Genomic DNA, 17,707 nt, shown 5'->3' with positions numbered 1-17,707 from the left:
ACCTGTCAACGATGGTGCCGCAAACCGAAGCCGGACTCAAAAATGGATGCACAGTGCTGTGGTGTGGACTCATTCCTTGACATTTTTTTCGTTCGCAAAAATCGTTGAAACATTTATCGGAAAAGTTCCTTCCAATACAGTGCTAGTGAAGAAAAGCCCCGTGTAGTGCAAAGCACCAGTAGTTTTGAGCGATTTCCAAATGGTTGTAGATTTCTTTCGTGTTTCGTCTGCCGTAGAATTCCTGTGAAAATTTAGTTCCAGATCAAGCTATACAGGCTAGTGTAAGGAAACCAATGAAAATGTGGCACGAGGCGCGAAAACAGGAAAAAAAGATCCGGGGTATGCTGGTGGACTACCGGAAGCGAGCAGAACGGAGACAAGATTTCTACGAGCGAATAGTGCGTTTGTAGACGGAACCAGTTTGATTTGCATTTTCTGTTGTGTTCGTATAGGGTGACCAATGTTTGAGGATGTGTGATTGTTTAATGAACGTCAGTATGCACATAAATTTTGTTTTGTCTGTATTTTAAACACCGTTTCCCTTGATGTAAAAACTTACTTTTTAATGTCCTTCCATTTGTTAAAAATGTAATGTTATTTTTCCTAGAACTGAAACACAGTTTTCACTATCAGGTTCTTGTTAACACTACTAAAACTACCAAGTACAAATTACAAATGTTTTTTGTTCGCAAAAATTAAATTCGATTTATTACCATATTAAATTAACGATGCTTGAAATTGGAATAAGCAAAGTTCCTCTTCAAAGTATATCAGCTGCAAGTTACCAATTATCATGGTTTACTCACAATCTAACGGAACGGCGATACTGATTGAACAATCGCACCCCTTTTTGACTCGACCCGCAACGAACAATGGGACGTTTGTTATTCTAATGCATGTTTCTGTATGTCCACAGAAAGCTGACCCAACGCAGTTTCTTCAAGTTCACAGTCGCAAATGCAAGATCCACCTGGACCCGAGCGTGGCAGCAGCTGCAGAGAACCCAGCAATCATGCAAGTGATATTGCAAAAGCAGAACCTAAAAAACCTGCTTGCCCTTCTACCACAATATTTTCCGCTTCCTGCTAATGCAAATTCCTTTTGTTCGATTGGAACCCGTTTGTTTAATTTTTCGATCGAGAGGCACCGAGGAAAAGGGATTTGATGCCGCAGCCTGGCTCGATGGCATTTCAATTGGTCGGGTAATTAATTGGGTTGTTTGTTTCTGCTTTGCGGATTGCAGGATGCCGTGGCAAGGTCAGAAGGATAATCTGATTGATCGATTCGACGTACGGGCTCATCTGGACTACATCCCGACGGTAACCAGCAAGCCGGACCAGCCGGTCGAGGATGATGTGCTGGATGTGGAGGAACGCTCTATGAACTACGAGCGGTATCGCGTTCTCGCCCAGAACGAGTTCCTCGGTGGGTAACTATGCATCCATGGTTGGCTCCGAACCGTAGCAATGCGGTTGTGGTACAACATAGTTATAATAATATTATCTGGAACCCGAACCTATTCGATAATTTTGATAATGATCATTATGTGTTTTCGATTATCACGGCATTCATTTACTTGATCAAAACCGATTGTTCGATTATGGTGCGATTTCGCTTATCAGAATAATGCTCAGCCATTCTACAATATTATTTTACTGGGGGAGGGGGGGGTGTCGGGTTCTGATGAGACGAAGTCGAAATGCAAACTCCATTTAGTTATAAGTTTTGTTCCTTTGATGCGCATATATGGATTTGCCCAATTTTCTCCATAACGGAGAAAAATTGCTTTCTACCAAAACCTTAGGGAGAGATATGTAATAGTGCTGAATTGTATTGGGTGCTAAACTAAACTAAGTTTCGACTACATTTGTTCTCATCGGCTTCAACAGAACATCTCTTGCGGAACATAACGCTTGACTAGGTGTATGTTTGGGAACACAAATCGTTTTTGGAGCTAGCGTCACTCCGGCGCTAGTTTAGTCCTGGCACTAAGTTAGTGTCGGATTCTGATGAGACGAAGTCGAAACGCAAATTCCATTATTAATCTAAGTGTGAATTAAGTATTCATACAAAGTGTTTGCTTGATGTGACTGAGTGAGACAAAGTTTGCGCAATTCTAAGAATGTTGTTTTTGTTTGTGACACATGTCTAGAGCTCTCGTGTGTTGCCTTGCTGGCGAAAAATTTTGAAGCCAAAAGTAAGCAAATCATCTGTATTAATTTTGAAAGTTTTAATAGACGACTAACATTCGCCGCCAAAAAAAACGGACTTGTGGATTGCATTGAGATCAGTGAACCTTCCAATGATGAAAAAAGTGGTTAAATCGAAGACTAACTGGTAAACGAATATATCGCGAAAATGTCCCAAACAAATCGCAAACCACATTCTGTTATTACAATAAGGCCAAGAGAAACCCAACAAGTAGAATATACTAGACACGCACTCTGAAATAAGATAGAAGTGGACCGAGCTTTTAATGGGAGCGTTTGTAGTTTCAACGAGAGATGAAGAACCCAGAACTAGCTTGAAAGAACATGAAACCGACAGTAAAGATGATTGATGAACTAAACGAATAGGAATTGAGCGATCAATATGTGTTGGGAGTACCTCCGCTAACCGATTCAACCACTGGGCTCATCAGGTGACAGAGATGTCATCATGAAAGATGTCAACGCGTTCGTCGGTGACCGGAGGACGAGTGTCATAGTTCTTTCACTCTCATTTACGATAGCAAGCAGCTCACATAGTTAAAAAAAAAATAGTTATAGAATAAATGTTCCTTTTATATTTATAACGTGAGTCACTTGTTCTACCAAACCCATATCGCAACAGTGGCGACGAGGTGGTAGAAGTTTTGCTAAATCGGGCGCGTTTTTTTTTTGTCGGGAAAAGCGGAATTTTCGGTGATCGGTAAAACGTGTGGAAAAAAGCAATGGCGGAAAATAACTCGGCAGCAGCATCTGCAGCAGGTGGACAGCAACGGCAGCCACGAGACATTTCAGAGGCAGTCATACAACTTCTCACCAAACAGCAGGCGCTTATGCGACAGTTGTCACAGCAGCTGCACGAAACTCAGACCACCGTCCGTAATTTGTCCCGTGATGAAACTGTACTAGATTCTTTGTTAAGCAACCTGGCGGATTTCAACTACGACAAAGACAACGGGCACACTTTCGACACGTGGTTTTCTCGTTATGCCGATCTCTTCGACAAGGATGCCGCCAGACTGGATGACGCTGCCAAAGTGAGACTTCTGAGAAAACTGAGCCCACCGGATCACGAGCGATATAATAGCTTCATTTTGCCAAAGCTAGCTCGTGAATTTTCGTTTAAAGAAACCGTCGAAAAATTAAAGTCTCTGTGCGGTGCTACGGTGTCTGTTTTTCACAGATGGTACAACAGTCTCCAAACAATCAAAGAGGACAGCCATGATTATCTTGCTTATTCATGTAAGGTCAATAAAGCTTGCGTCGATTTTAAGCTGTCAGAATTGGCAGAAGAACAGTTCAAGTGCCTGATTTGTGTATGCGGTCTCAAATCGAATGAGGATGCAGAGATTCGGATGCGCCCAATCAACAGGCTCAATGAAGCGGCGGAATTGACACTCCAGCAAGTGGTAGAACAGTGCAACAATTTGGTTAACTTAAGACAGGACACAGTGCTGGTTGAAAATCTATCATCTGTAGTGAACAAAGTCGCACACAAACACATCCAGCCCAAACGTCAAAATCAGTTTTCGAGAAGCAGCAGCACCAACCGGGAACAGCCCAGGACACCCTGCTGGTCGTGCGGGGGTATGCATTACAACAAGGATTGCCGGTTTCGGGATCACAAGTGCCATGAATGTGGCAAGTATGGACACAAAGAAGGGTACTGCTCGTGTTTTTCTTCAAAAGGCTCTACGAGCACCACGACCATCAGAGAGCAGAAGAGGAACAAAAACAGTAACCGTGCGGAAAGTCAGCCGAGGGCGGAAATTTGTAAACGTTAACATCAACAACATTCCGCTTTGCTTGCAATTGGACACAGGGTCTGACATTTCCATCATTTCACATCAATCGTGAATCAAGCTCGGTCGACCTAAAACAAAACCAGCCGAGTGCAATGCCAAAATAGCGTCAGGAGAACCTCTAAAACTATCTTCTGAGCTACAGTGCAACGTTACCATTAACGGGACCACGAAAGAGGGTAAGTGTTTCGTTGCTAACCCTAATGTCAATCTGGACATTTCAGGCATTGACTAGTTGGATTTGTTCGAACTGTGGAACAACTCGGTCATTTCGTTCTGCAATCAAATCAAGAGCCAGCACCCACAGAACGTAGCAGCACTACAATTACGTTTCCCCGAGGTGTTTACATCGAAGATGGGTCTTTGCAACAAAACTGCGGTTCAGCTGGTGCTGAAGGGCCATCCCAAGCTGGTGTTTAGACCAAAACGACCGGTTGCATACAGCATGGAAAGCGTAGTGGAGGATGAACTCAGCCGTCTTCAAAGTTTGGGTATCATAAAGCATGTTGATTTTGCTGATTGGGCAGCCCCTATCGTCGTTGTTCGGAAGCCGAATGGATCTGTTCGAATCGGTGTCAATTTTTCAACGAGTCTTAACAACGCTCGCCCAAATAGCCAATTGTCGAATCTTCAGCCACATTGATTTGTCCGATGCATATCGGCAGGTTGTTGTCGATGAGGCTAGCCAACCACTCCACACCATCGACACCCACAAAGGTTTATTCCAGTTTACCCGGCTGTCACCAGGCATCAAATCAGCCCCGGGTTCATTTCAACAGTTGATGGATACAATGCTAGCTGGTATCGACTGCACAGTTGGTTATTTGGATGACATCCTCATGGGTGGTCGGACAGAAGAAGATCACAAGCGGAATCTTTATCTTGTACTAGAGCATCTGAGAGAGTACGGGTTCACTGTTCGCATCGAAAAATGCAACTTTGGAATGCAACAGTTGAAATACATACGACAAGTACTTGATGGCAACGGGATTAGACCAGATCCGGACAAAATCACTTCTATCAATAGCACGTTACCGCCGTATCATATACCGACGCTTCATTCCTACCTGGGTGCCGTTAATTATAACGGCAAATAAGTCAAGGAAATGCGAGCTTTGCGACATCCAATGGACCAGTTACTCAAGACAGGTGCAAAATTTGAGTGGTCTGCGTGCCAAAGATCGTTAGACCGTTTTCGAAAGGTTCTTCAATCACCATTATTGTTGACGCACTACAACCCTGAGCTGTAAATAGTTGTGTCAGCTGATGCTTCGATGCTTGGACTGGGTGCTCGAATCGCCCACAAGTTCCCCGACGGCACAGTAAAAGCCATTTTCACATTTCTCGAAGCCTCACATCGGCCGAAAGCAAATATAGCCAGATTGAGAAGGAGCGCTTGGCTTTGATTTTTGCAGTGACCAGGTTTCATAGGATGATTTTTGGTAGGCGCTTCACTTTGGAAACCGACCATAAGCCACTCCTCGGTGTCTTTGGATGCAAGAAAGGTATTCCCACTTACACAGCAAACAGACTACAAAAATGGACCCTTACTCTTCTACTGTATGACTTCGAGATTCACTACGTGTCAACTGACTCCTTTGGGTATGCATCTGTGCTTTCACGCCTAATTAATAGCAATATTCGACCGAAAGAGGATTTCGTCATAGCAACCATGTAACTGGAGAACACGGTTAAAAGCGTTGTCAACCAAGCACTGGAACCCATACCTCTTTCGTTCAAGCAAATTACAACAGAAACAAAAGCTGATGATATTCTGCAGGAGGTTATTCGTCATGTCAATAATGGATGGCCTCCCAAGAAGACAAATATTTCGGATCTACAAATACAGAAGTTCTATTTGTGACGAGATGCTCTCAGTCGTAGAAGGATGCCTAATGTACAGCGAAAGAGTGGTGGTGCCACAATTGATCCGTAAACGAGTACTTCAGCAACTGCATAAGGGGCATCCTGGTGTTGAACGAATGCGCTCCATTGCACGTCAGTACGTTTACTGGTCAAATATCGACGAAGATGTTTCCAAATTGGTCAAAGCCTGCAACTCTTGTGTCGATGTGGCGAAAACCGACAGAAAGACAAATTTGGAATCTTGGCCCGTTCCGAAGAAACCCTGGCAATGGATACATCTAGATTACGCTGGCCCTATAAATGGTCAGTACTACCTCATCTTAGTAGATTCGTTCTCAAATTGGCCCGAAGTTATCCAGACAAAGGACATCACTAGTGTGGCAACCCTGCGCATGCTGCGTGCCGTTTTCGCCAGGTTCGGAGCCCTGTAGACACTGGTGACAGACAATGGAACCCAATTCACCAGTGAACAGTTCGAGAAGTTTTGTTACGCAATTCTACACCTGAAAACGGCCCCGTTTAATCCACAAAGTAACGGCCTCGCAAAAAGATTCGTGGATACCTTCAAGAGCACTTCGCAAAATCTCTGCAAGGGGAGGAACAGTGGATGAAGCCATCGATACGTTCTTACTGTGCTACAGGTCTACGCCGTGCCGTAACGCACCAGGGGGGAAGTCTCCCGCTGAAATCTTACTTGGCAGACCCGTGCGTACCTCTCTCGAGCTACTGCGTCCACCAACTCTGCTCAGTAAGGAAACTCACAACAGCCAAGCGAAACAATTTAATCGAAAGCACGGTACAAAAGCCAGATGTTATCAGCCGCAAGATACCGTCTGGGAAAAACTGTTCCGGAGTAATAAATGGTACTGGGAAGCTGGAACGGTTGTTGAACGAATAGGAAAAGTGCTATACAACGTTTGGTTGCCATCGAAACAAATTATTCGATCTCACTGTAACCAACTCAGAGTCCGGCAACAGTTGGACAATCAGCAGTATGTGGCAAACGAGGCAGCGGGCTCAATGATCCCACTAAACATTCTTGTGGACAGTTGTATAACGAGTGATACATTACCTGACACGGTGTGTTTGGTAGCACAATTTTATTCGAAAAAAAATCGGCATCGCTAAAACTTCAGCATGTGATAGCATGCGCGTTTCCCTTTCATTTCAAAGTAAAATTGAAATATTCTATCGGGGGCTCTAGAACAACTTTTTATTTTGAAGTTTTTTTATTTGAAAACTTAAGTTTTTCAATGAAACTGGTTCACATTTTTGCCCCTAGGTAGTACTTTAGACATTCAAATATTACCAAAAGTGAGAATCTGATGTACAATTTCATTGTGTACAACTTTGTTAAATACTACACTGCGATCTACAATCGCCAGAGAAAGATATTAAATTTTTATCAAACTTTCTAGATTCGCACGGGGCCTATTGGTTAAGAAGCATTCTTCCAAAAACATTTTTATTTGTAAAAAAATGGATTGTCTTATTTTAACAGACGCTTGGCGAATTTTAGGCTGATAAAACAGGGACATTGATAAAATCGGGACATATATTTTTCTTGTCTTTTTGATAAACCGAAGCCCTTGAAATATTCTTCCTTGTTCCTTAGATATAGCCTTGCAACCTTTTCTGATTATTTACTTTAAGTTCCCATAAGGGGGTCTGACAGCGCAAGATTTAAAAATTTTTTTTTTTTGAATTTTTCGGATCTCTAAGATAAGAAATATATGCCTAAGAAAGGATTTACTCGAATTCAACTTGGTTTGTTTGCTAGAGCCCATTAAACTACCAACTATAAATTTTCATGCGAAGCTGATAAAATCGGGTCAAAAAGCTGATAAAATCGGGGGTAGATGAAAATGGGGGCTGATAAAATCGGTTCTCCACTGTATTCGTTTCTTTTTTTCTTCATTCATTATGTAGTATGCTTGATGTAACCTTGAATCCACCTTTTTGCTCGTTAGCATCTTGTGGGATATATTGGGCCTAAATTTTAACTTTATATTTGATCAAACTCGATTAGATTAAGTTTTATTTTTTGTGTTTCGAATTAATCTCGTCAGTAACTAGCACCATCTGTGTGTCTAGTTAGACGATGTATCTAAATTAGTACCCAAATTAGCACTAGTTAGACACAAAAAAATTCCAAACAGTTCACACGACACATGTGAACGTTCAAAGCAACTGACTTGTCCCGAGTGATGTCCCGGGAAGCAAGCACAGAGGCTCAGATTTGCTGACGAGAAAGCGAAAACGAACTCTTGTCTTTTGGTTCGGGAGCCAAACGCCTGTCGTGTGAACTGTTTGGAATTTTAATAATAATGTTTGGAATTTTAATAATAATAATTCGATGAGATTTATGTTCAAGTTTGTTAACTTTTGGGAATCGCTGTACATTGAACAGAAATCGCAATAGTAAATGAGAAATAAAGGTTTTGTCTATTGTACGAAGATAGCGATCTCAATATAAAAGTACATATAGAAAGTATCACCTTTACCCGAAAGACGTGTTGCGGTTAATGTATCCAGATTCTGAACTGAACTGGCAACATTGTCTTCTTGATATGTTGTCTTTGATCTTATTCAATATTATGAGGGAAATCTTCAATAAACAGACTTGTATTACTTGAATGTATGGTACAGCCTGATATTTTCTTGTTTGTTTTCTGTTGTGATCCGTGTACAACGAGTAACGACTCCAGAATTTCTTCTTAAAGGAAATTATGGAGCATGGTTTTATTCTTTTTTCTAAGATTATGTGTGTGCTCGATTTGGAAATTCGGGAAAATCGGGTGATTCGTAGTTATTTGAGGACAAGCAAAAATCTGCATCTATAAATTCTGATGAATCTACCCCAAAAGATAACAAACATGAATCCAAAACTCGAAGAGCTTTTTTTCTTTTTCAATCATCTTTCTTTTAATGTTGATAAAGACAAACAGTATTCTCAACCCAAAATTGCAATAAAATCCGTCGTTTATTACAATGACTCGAACTGTCTAGTTCATTCAAATAAGTGTCATTTTCGCCCAAGACCCGGAGAAATCTGAAAATATATTTTTTTTTGCTCAGAATGGGACTTTGTATACATTGAAATTTATCTGAATTTACTGTTCATTTAAACCCAACATTTTTTTGTAAGTCCTTGTTAATCCGTAGGCCCCGCGGCACACTTAAAGCTGGGAAAATTGTAATAACTTTCTCGGGTGATTTTATATTGATTTATAGCATTCTACGAAGTTGTAGACAATGGGATTGTTCATCAGATTCTCACTTTTATTATTTTTTGAATGCCTATAGTACCAATTAGTGGCAAAAATGCGAATTAATTTCATTAAAAAACTTAAGTTTTCAATCAAAAAACTTTGAAATAAAAAGTTGTTCTAGACCCCCCGAAAGAATATTTTAATTTTACTTTCAAATTAAAGGGAAAAGTCCATTCTTTCATATCCCGAAGTTTTACAGATGCCGATTTTTTTTTAAATAAGGTTGTTCGACAAAGACACCGTGCTGAGTCAGTTGGTGATAATTCTGCAATTTCAACACAACCGTCAAACCAACAACCAGAGCAACAGTCAGATGCACATCAGCATCTCGAGCGCCGCCCCCTGTGCAACCAACAGCAACAACCGGTTCCTCGCCAGTCTTCGAGATTACGAAGACCGCCAGCGAGGTATGATCCGTATCATCGTATTAAAAAGGGGGAGGCGTTGGGAGTACCTCCGCTAACCGATTCAACCACTGGGCTCATCAGGTGACAGAGATGTCATCATGAAAGATGTCAACGCGTTCGTCGGTGACCGGAGGACGAGTGTCATAGTTCGTTCACTCTTATTTGCGATAGCAAGCGGCTCACAGTTTTTTTTTAAAGGAATTAGTTATAGAATAAATGTTACTTTTATATTTATAACGTGAGTCACTTATTCTACCAAAACCCATATCGTAACAACATAGTATGAAGCATGTCAAATAAGGTAAAATGTATTGCAGCGAAAGGTTGAAATATGCCAAATAGAGCTCTAAAGTGTATTTGTCGGATCGTAATAGCACACATGTATAATGGAAAAAGTTTTGACAAGTACGGTAGATCTTTTAACCGTTCATAGTAGTGTTTTAAGAACCTTCCAACCCACTCCAAATGACAACATTGTTGCGCTCTCTGCTACTATTACTGTCGACGCCACTCCGAAATAGTCGGTTGTCACAGTAAAGATGGACACGTCTATCAATACCAGGACACATGCTAGTGAACTCGGGTGATTCGTAGTTATGCTGCCTAAGCTCGACCCTCATTAGCAGAGGACAAAGATTAAGCCCGTACGATATTAAGCCTGTTCTAATGACCCTGCCACTTCTAGTTTTCCGATCTGTTTACTTCACATCCTTGCTCCCACTTAAGTACTATGGCTCTAATTTTCATAACTTTCCTTACCCAGTAATCTCTAGCTAATTGAATGTCGTTAAAATGTAAAAAAGAAAATGTGACTAACATAGTCGAAATAAAAAAGAAAAAAAAAATAATATTGTTCGATTGAGGTGTATTCTGATGAATTTGCTGCAAAAAATTAAAAACGAGGTGGAAAAATAAGAGGTGCTTTCGAGCCTATCAATATACTTAAACTTAAGGAAATTGTCTCGGACCTTAAAAATTGTTGGATAACGGATAATGTTATTAAGCGGGTGCTGGTGACAAATTGTTAACAGTTATCAATGAGTCGCTCCGGTTAAGTGTATTCCGGGAGAGTTGAAAATGACGGTCGTAATACCAGTTCCAAAAGTTCTAAATTCATCACGAGTAAAGGATCACAGGCCTATGATCCTTGAAAGGCTGTTTAGAACAACAGCTCAACGCTACAAAACTGAAAATTAACAAATGATAATAAAAACAATTCTTCTTCATTCCTCAAACACTTTTATGACTTAGCAACATATAAATCCAGTTACGAACAGTAATCACACTCTTTATTTTTATTTTTATTTGTTTCTTTTGTTACAATATATGCAACTCGACGCAAGAGGAAGCGGCTAAAAACTAGTCCAAATACATCAACAGCAAGAAGGAAAGCTATGCACAAGGAAATAGACAAATGATGAGAAATCGTTTACCTTATTTGCTGATTATTCACATAATTACCATACTAATCACAATTACTTTGTTTTTCTTGTCCCGTTTCAGCAAACCAAAATCTCTCCACTATCTCTTTGTAGGTCTAGATGGGTGGATGAACGTCTGTCAGGGTGCGGTGCGGGCTGAGAAATGACTGGCAGTATATTGACAGCACCAATATAAAAGTTTTTCGATGGAGTTGTAATTCTAACTTAAACAGCTTCAACGCTAGTTAAACAATCTATACCATTCTCACAGAAGGCACAGAAGGCGGTGGAAACAGTAATTAAAACTCCTTCGGGATCGCGAATACTGTTGCAACTGTTTCGGTCCGCCCGGTAAACGGTGTAAAGATCGCCGAATAGCTGCACCGAAGTTATCCTTGCATCAAGCCACGTTTCGGTGAAGACGCAAATATCGTAGTCACCGTCCACAGCAACAAAATACACGTCGTCAATTTTCGTCCATAGCCCTCTAACGTTCTGGTAGTAGATCCGCAAACCATCAGTGTCTTGTACCAGGTGTCGTGTTGTACGACAAGGAAGGACATATATTCTTCAAATGTTTACCCTAGTGGAAAGATGCGCGAGAGGATGTGTAGCATCTTGAATTGCTTGGGAAGGACACATGCCCTTCTTGGCTTTATTTGACACAAAAAGTTTCCGATTCGTCAAGTAGTTTAAGGTTACTCGCTGAGGTACATGAAGTTAGACGGACTAGTTTATCCGGAATAGCTTGGCGCTACAGTCCATCACCAGACGGATTCTTCGCAGCAATCTTGATGATTAGTCGTTGAATTTTCTGAATTGGTCACAAATTCACGGAAGTAGATGTTCTCCGACCAGGTATATTTGGACAAAGCCTTATCCCTGTATGATTTTCTAACACTTTGAAGGTAATGAAGCTCACAAATGAAGGATCCTTGACCTTGGGAACTAGACGAAATATTCTCGGTTGCAGGTCAAACAATCTTTCACAAGAATTGAAGCTTCATCATTCCTCGTGCTGGAATCGAATGCTGACAAGTAAACCCACTCCTCGGGTGGTGAAGTTGTTTTTATCGTTTCAAATGTATCTTTGGATCCATGAATATTAGTAATTTTTGTTTTGAGTGGATCATCTTCACGCGTGCGCTTAGTGGTGTTTGAAGCTGGATTGTATTCAGCAATCCATTTCCAAGGTTGGGGATGTCGGTTTTGAGTTAACTTTAACTGAGAGAGTTTTTACGACATCTTTCAAATCGAATTTTCTACGGAAATTATCATTCGAAAATAAGATTCGTTGCATATTCAGAATAGTTTCCGTGGGTGAGTTCCCGGGACGTCACGAATATCATAATCCATTTGAAACATCATGTGCATCGAATTTCCGCAGTATAACCCAATGAGGTATATATAGGTGTGGCAGAACACACGGTTTACTAGAATTGGCAACCAAAAATATGTAAACAATCCAGAAGCACGTCGGGTCGACGTCATAGCGTTCACACGATTCAATGGGAGTGGAACGAACGGTTTGACGAAAGCAAGTCGATTTACTCTGTGATCACTCACAAAAAATCAACACAACCAGATATAATCTTGATTGACGTCGCGAAACTTTAATGCACTCGTACGACTTATTAACAAGAAAATCAGATAAAACAAAAATAAAAGAAATTGCGATTGTAAAACCCAAAAATTTGAAAGTAACGAAAAAATATATTTTTTTGCTTTATTGACGACCGGAGTATAGCAAACAGTGATGCCAAAAAATCACCTCACACAGTAGGTAGAGGCTATACTTCCTTATTGTATGTACTGCATATAAAATGAGCAGCGACAGATCTGTTCAAAGCGAGATGAGAAGTTATTCTGGAGCATCGTCTGTTGTTCGGTTCGAAGGCTTATTTTTATTCGAATAGTGTGACGACAATTAGCATCTATCATCATTTTCTTTGCATCCCCAAAACAGTCAGGTGGAGTTGGTGGGCGACTGCAATAGGGAACATAACGTTATACACCAAATTACTGAATACGGCGATCCGGGTTATTACCTTTTGGTTTAATCGAACAATATTCCGTAACGAGTATCACCTCCCATTGTTAATAAAGAACTGCCCCCGAGTGGTGCTAAACTGATAAGCCACCACACAAACTATATTTTTGCTTCGTTCAATTTGATCAGCTAAGAATTAATACGTGGAGAATTTAATATGCAAAGTAAATACACATTGTTTGCTCTGAGTAGGATGACGGTTGAAGTTTCATATTTTTAACCAATGGATAATCTTTAATCAAACAGAAACCATGGTCTTCAACTGGCATCGTCCGTGGCTAGTTAGTGAATGCGTCAGTAACTAACACCAACTTAGAGTCAGTTAGACGCTAATTCTAAGTTAGCTCTAAATTGGAAGCAGTTAGACACTTGTGCGAACGCCTTAAGCAACTAATTGAGTCCGAGTTATGGGCGCAACCCATAACTTAGAAAAGTCGGAGTTGATGTTTCGTCCCGCTTGATCTCGTCGTAACTAGAAAAAACGTAAAACTACTTTACCCTATAACTAAGCTGACAAACTCTGACGAAAAAAACCGTACACCATGCGGACTGTGTGCTTGGCCGTGGTGAACGATCGCGCTTCGTTGCAGAACGGTGTACGGATTTTTTCGTCAGAGTTGGTCAGCTTACCTATAACATATACCGCCTAATGAGTGTATTTGGTTTCCTGATGAGTTATGATTCCACGTTTCTATTGATGTTTATCAAGCATGTTTGACTCAATTACCTCCACAGATAAGTTATGTTATTGTCTTGCAATTTTGACCCGCCTTGTTTATTTACAGGTATCAGTGAAGAAAAATACCTACACCAACTCTTCCTGGAGGAGCAGTTTGGTGTCAATGCCCAGGTCGAGGCCGAACAGAAGGCATCATCGTCGAAGAAAAAAGCTGGCGCTGGAGTTGCGATCGGGTACACGTATGAAGAATCGGAACCCGTTGGCGTTGTTCCATTTACGCAGACAATCACGGCCATAGAGCAATCCACTGCAACGAACAAGTATGACGAGTGCATGAAGAGTGATTCCGACTCAGATCTGGATATGGATGTATCGATCGATATCAATAAGGTGGGAAACGCCCAGGCGCATGAGATGAATGCCTGCGGACGGCATTACGGAATGAAGAGTAACGATTTTTACTCGTATTTGACGAAGGATGCCGATGAGGCGGAAGCCCTAAGGATGGCACGAGAGGAAGAGCAGGAGAAGATTATGTTTAGTGGAAGAAAAAGCCGTCGGGAGCGGAGAGCACAAAGGGAACGAAAATTTGCTGGACGACCGACGAGTCCGCCAAGTTATGCCGCTAAGGAGGAACTGATTCCTAGAACGTATGATGATCCTAACGATAGTTCGAGATCTCCCTCGCCTGTTAATTCAGGAAAAATAACCTACATTACCTCATTCGGTGGTGAAGACGAACTTCAACCGCATTCAAAAATATCTATTAGTTTTAATAAAGACCTACAAGGCCAGGCTGGTTCTTCCAAGTCTAAGGCTGGATCCTATGCCGAGAAAGTAAAGCAAAATTTGGAAAAACTAAAGACCATGAGTACAAAACAAGAGGAGAGCAAGATACCCGCTCAGTACCAGCGAAGATCTAGAAGCTACAGTGACAGAAGTAGAAGTGGATCCAGGTCCAGGTCCTGGAGGAGACGAAAAAGTCGCAGTCGTTCAAAGGGAAAAAGAACCTATTCCAAATATAGAAGACATTCACGTTCCACTTCACGGTCATCTCGATCGAGATCTCACTCGAGAAGTCGTAGAGGATCCCGACGCTCACCGGATTACGGGTCAAGGCATAGAAAAGCAAGATCATCATCTTCTTCATCATCATCTCCCGTTCGGAAACCTGTGCGGAAAACATCGAGTTCAAATTCCAACTCCTCTAGAAGTCCTAGTCCCATTCGAACGAAACCAAAGCAACTATCACCCCCGGTTCGTAAAACAAGCATAAAAACTGAACCTCCGGAAAAAGTTCTCGCTCCTATTGCGGCTCCTGAGGTCGCTATTCCGCCACCGGTTTTGCCGGTTGTTCCAGTGAAAAAAGAGGAACCGTCTATCAAAGTGCCTGTGTTGGTGGAACCAGAACCGGAAGTTCCGATTCGACGATATTACGGCCGAAAACGTGATGACCAGAGTTCTAGCGAATGTGAAAGTAGCTCAGACAGTTCGGATGACGACGAGCCAGATATCAAGCCCGATTCAGCGATGGAATCGTCTACGATGTGAGTCCAGTAACTGTAAATCGTATTCAGTTCTAGTTCCCTATCGCATATTCTTTAGGCCATTCCCAATCTAAAAATTAACGTCTACAAAATCTGCTGGCGAACAAATTTATTTACTTCTCTTTTAATTCCAGAGCACAATCATCGGATCAGACTGGCGGTCCGCTGCTCGGCGGAATAACCATCAAACAAGAAAAGCTAGAAAGTGGGTCCAGTGCTCTGGCGACTTCCTTTATACCGTCGGCATCGGCAAGGTTTGGTAAATCGTCGTCGATCACTGACGCCGGTACCGGCAGCACAATCGGCACATCCGAGTCCAAAGTCAGTAAGAATAATTCAAATACCATTATCTCCCAACTCTCACACAACTATAACTTCTGGTACTGCCACCACCGTCGTTGGTTGTTTGTGGTGGTGGTTCCGAGATTGGTTGCCAATGTCAAAATTTACAATAAAATCATCAACTGTGCGAAATTGACAACGAATGAAATTGGATGCAACGGAACAGCGTTGCTGGTATTGTTTTGGTTGATTAAAAATGTCCGGATTATGTTCAGACTCTAGGCCCATCACGATTTTGTCGATCCTATCAAGAATAACATTGGTATTTGAGGCAATATGGAGTAACTGTATAACTAGAATCGAGGCTTTGCAATTTAGTGTAGATAGAATATGTTTCCTTTATGCAACTGATTATGGTATCTCAACCTTTCTTCTCCAACCATAGAATGAATTTCTTACTAGATAAAACAAGTTACACTGAAGCGTGGATTGCAAACTTTGATGAAGGTTATAACTATATCAATAAAGCTATTTTAGCTACAAATGCATTTGCCAAAGAACATGAACAAATGTCGAATTTGACAAATGTTCTACTAATTTTAATTCTATATTAGCAACAGATAGGAATATTAATCCCAAATGTTATGAGTTCTCAGCTCCACATCTGATATACACTCGGTTTCTTATCAGTGTTTGAGCATTCTTAGCTTCTAGGCAACGTCAAGCTCCAACTTCCATTCCTCTAATTGCATTTATTAAAATATGCTTCCAGAGCGAAGGGTCGTCTGCTATGTTAGCATCAAAATCACTTAACCCACGAGATCGGTTGAAGCGCAAGATGCAGATACTTTTAAATAAGCAATGTAAGCTAAAATTTTAAGTTTCCTTTGCGGGGTATAATTATTTTTGATTTTTTCTAGTCAAAGCGGATAAAAAGGCGGAAATTGAAAAGGTTGAACGGCAAATCCAACAGCAACAGGAACGGGAAGATGAAATGCGAGAACTTGCTCTCAAATTAAGGCGAAGGTGGGTTCAAACAATCTCACGATTAATTTAAAACTTGTATTTATCAAATCATCCCTCAGGCAACGTGAATTGCGGCATAAGTACGGAACACCGGAAAGCGATAAAAGTGCATCGAAATCCGGCGACAGCTCGGGTGGGGAAAGTCAAAAAGAGCCGCGTTTGGCGCCGGTAAAGGAGCCAACACCACCACCAAAGCCACCTCCCGTACCGCCATCCGTCGTTAGTTTTACCGCTAGTGCTGTCATCGAACGTAAACCAATGCTACGACGCGTCGCTCCTGTTGAGGTATCGCGACCACCCAGTTTGGTGCGTAGCACGCGAAGACATTCTCGTAGCCGAAGTCGGTCGCGTTCTCCTGCCGCGGGTGGACGAAGCACTACGACTACCAGTGGTACAAGCAGTAACAGAAGGTATGATGATCGCCCCAGGAGGCGATCTCCTCCACCAGCACATCCACCTGCGTCTTCAAGACCCCGCTATCGATCACGGTCTAGATCTCGCGATAGGGACCGCGATCGTGGAGGCAGAGACCGTTACGGTGGAAGCAAAACATTTCGACACTATGATCGTGGGGGTAGCAGTCGATACCATCGACGCAGGTCGCGTTCGTCGTCCCGAGAACGTCGTCGGTCGCCCCCGAGAACGCATAGGTCGAGCTCCAGACCGAGAAGCAACATTAGTACCGGTAGTAATCGCAGGGATAGATCACCTAAGATAATGAAAAAGTTAGTTGACTATTGATATTCGAAGCAGGTTTCCTATTATGCTTGTTTTACAATAAAATAAGTCAGTTTATTGCCATATCACCAGAACGTGGCATTCGTTTTTTGTAACACCCTGTTAAACTACATCAGTAAGTGTCCTGAACTATTGTGAAGTGTTGGTCAAGCACAATAAAGTATGGTAATAAATAAGAACGAGTTGTTCTCAGGAAATTATGGACAGAATTAGTATTTATTTTAGTATGTATATACAACACTCCAACAGACGGCCTCAGATGCAATCTACTAAGACAACATGAATAGCTTATTACACTTATAAAGGGTGTACGGAATCAAATTGCATTACTGTCCAATTGCTGCAACTTTTTTCCATTAGGAATTTTCTATTGAAATTTTTGGTGGTATGTGCATTGTTTATATTTACAT

At 41.6% G+C, this 17,707-nt stretch overlaps 1 protein-coding gene across 1 annotated transcript; it reads left to right on the top strand.

Annotated features, from left to right (window-relative positions):
- LOC131684281 (CLK4-associating serine/arginine rich protein) lies at positions 1 to 17,506 on the top strand. The gene is made up of 8 exons (XM_058967000.1): positions 1 to 398; positions 917 to 1,014; positions 1,244 to 1,425; positions 13,811 to 15,251; positions 15,386 to 15,572; positions 16,306 to 16,396; positions 16,454 to 16,559; positions 16,619 to 17,506. Exons 1-8 carry the CDS (start codon positions 294 to 296, stop codon positions 17,298 to 17,300), a joined length of 2,892 nt encoding a protein of 963 aa, XP_058822983.1. The 5' UTR covers positions 1 to 293; the 3' UTR covers positions 17,301 to 17,506.
- Positions 17,507 to 17,707: the final 201 nt, after the last annotated feature.

This window comes from Topomyia yanbarensis, chromosome 2 (assembly GCF_030247195.1).
Source record: "Topomyia yanbarensis strain Yona2022 chromosome 2, ASM3024719v1, whole genome shotgun sequence".
Lineage (NCBI taxonomy): Eukaryota > Metazoa > Arthropoda > Insecta > Diptera > Culicidae > Topomyia > Topomyia yanbarensis.
The sequence above is the reverse complement of the archived record's forward strand: the minus strand, read 5'-3'. Positions and strand labels throughout refer to the sequence as shown.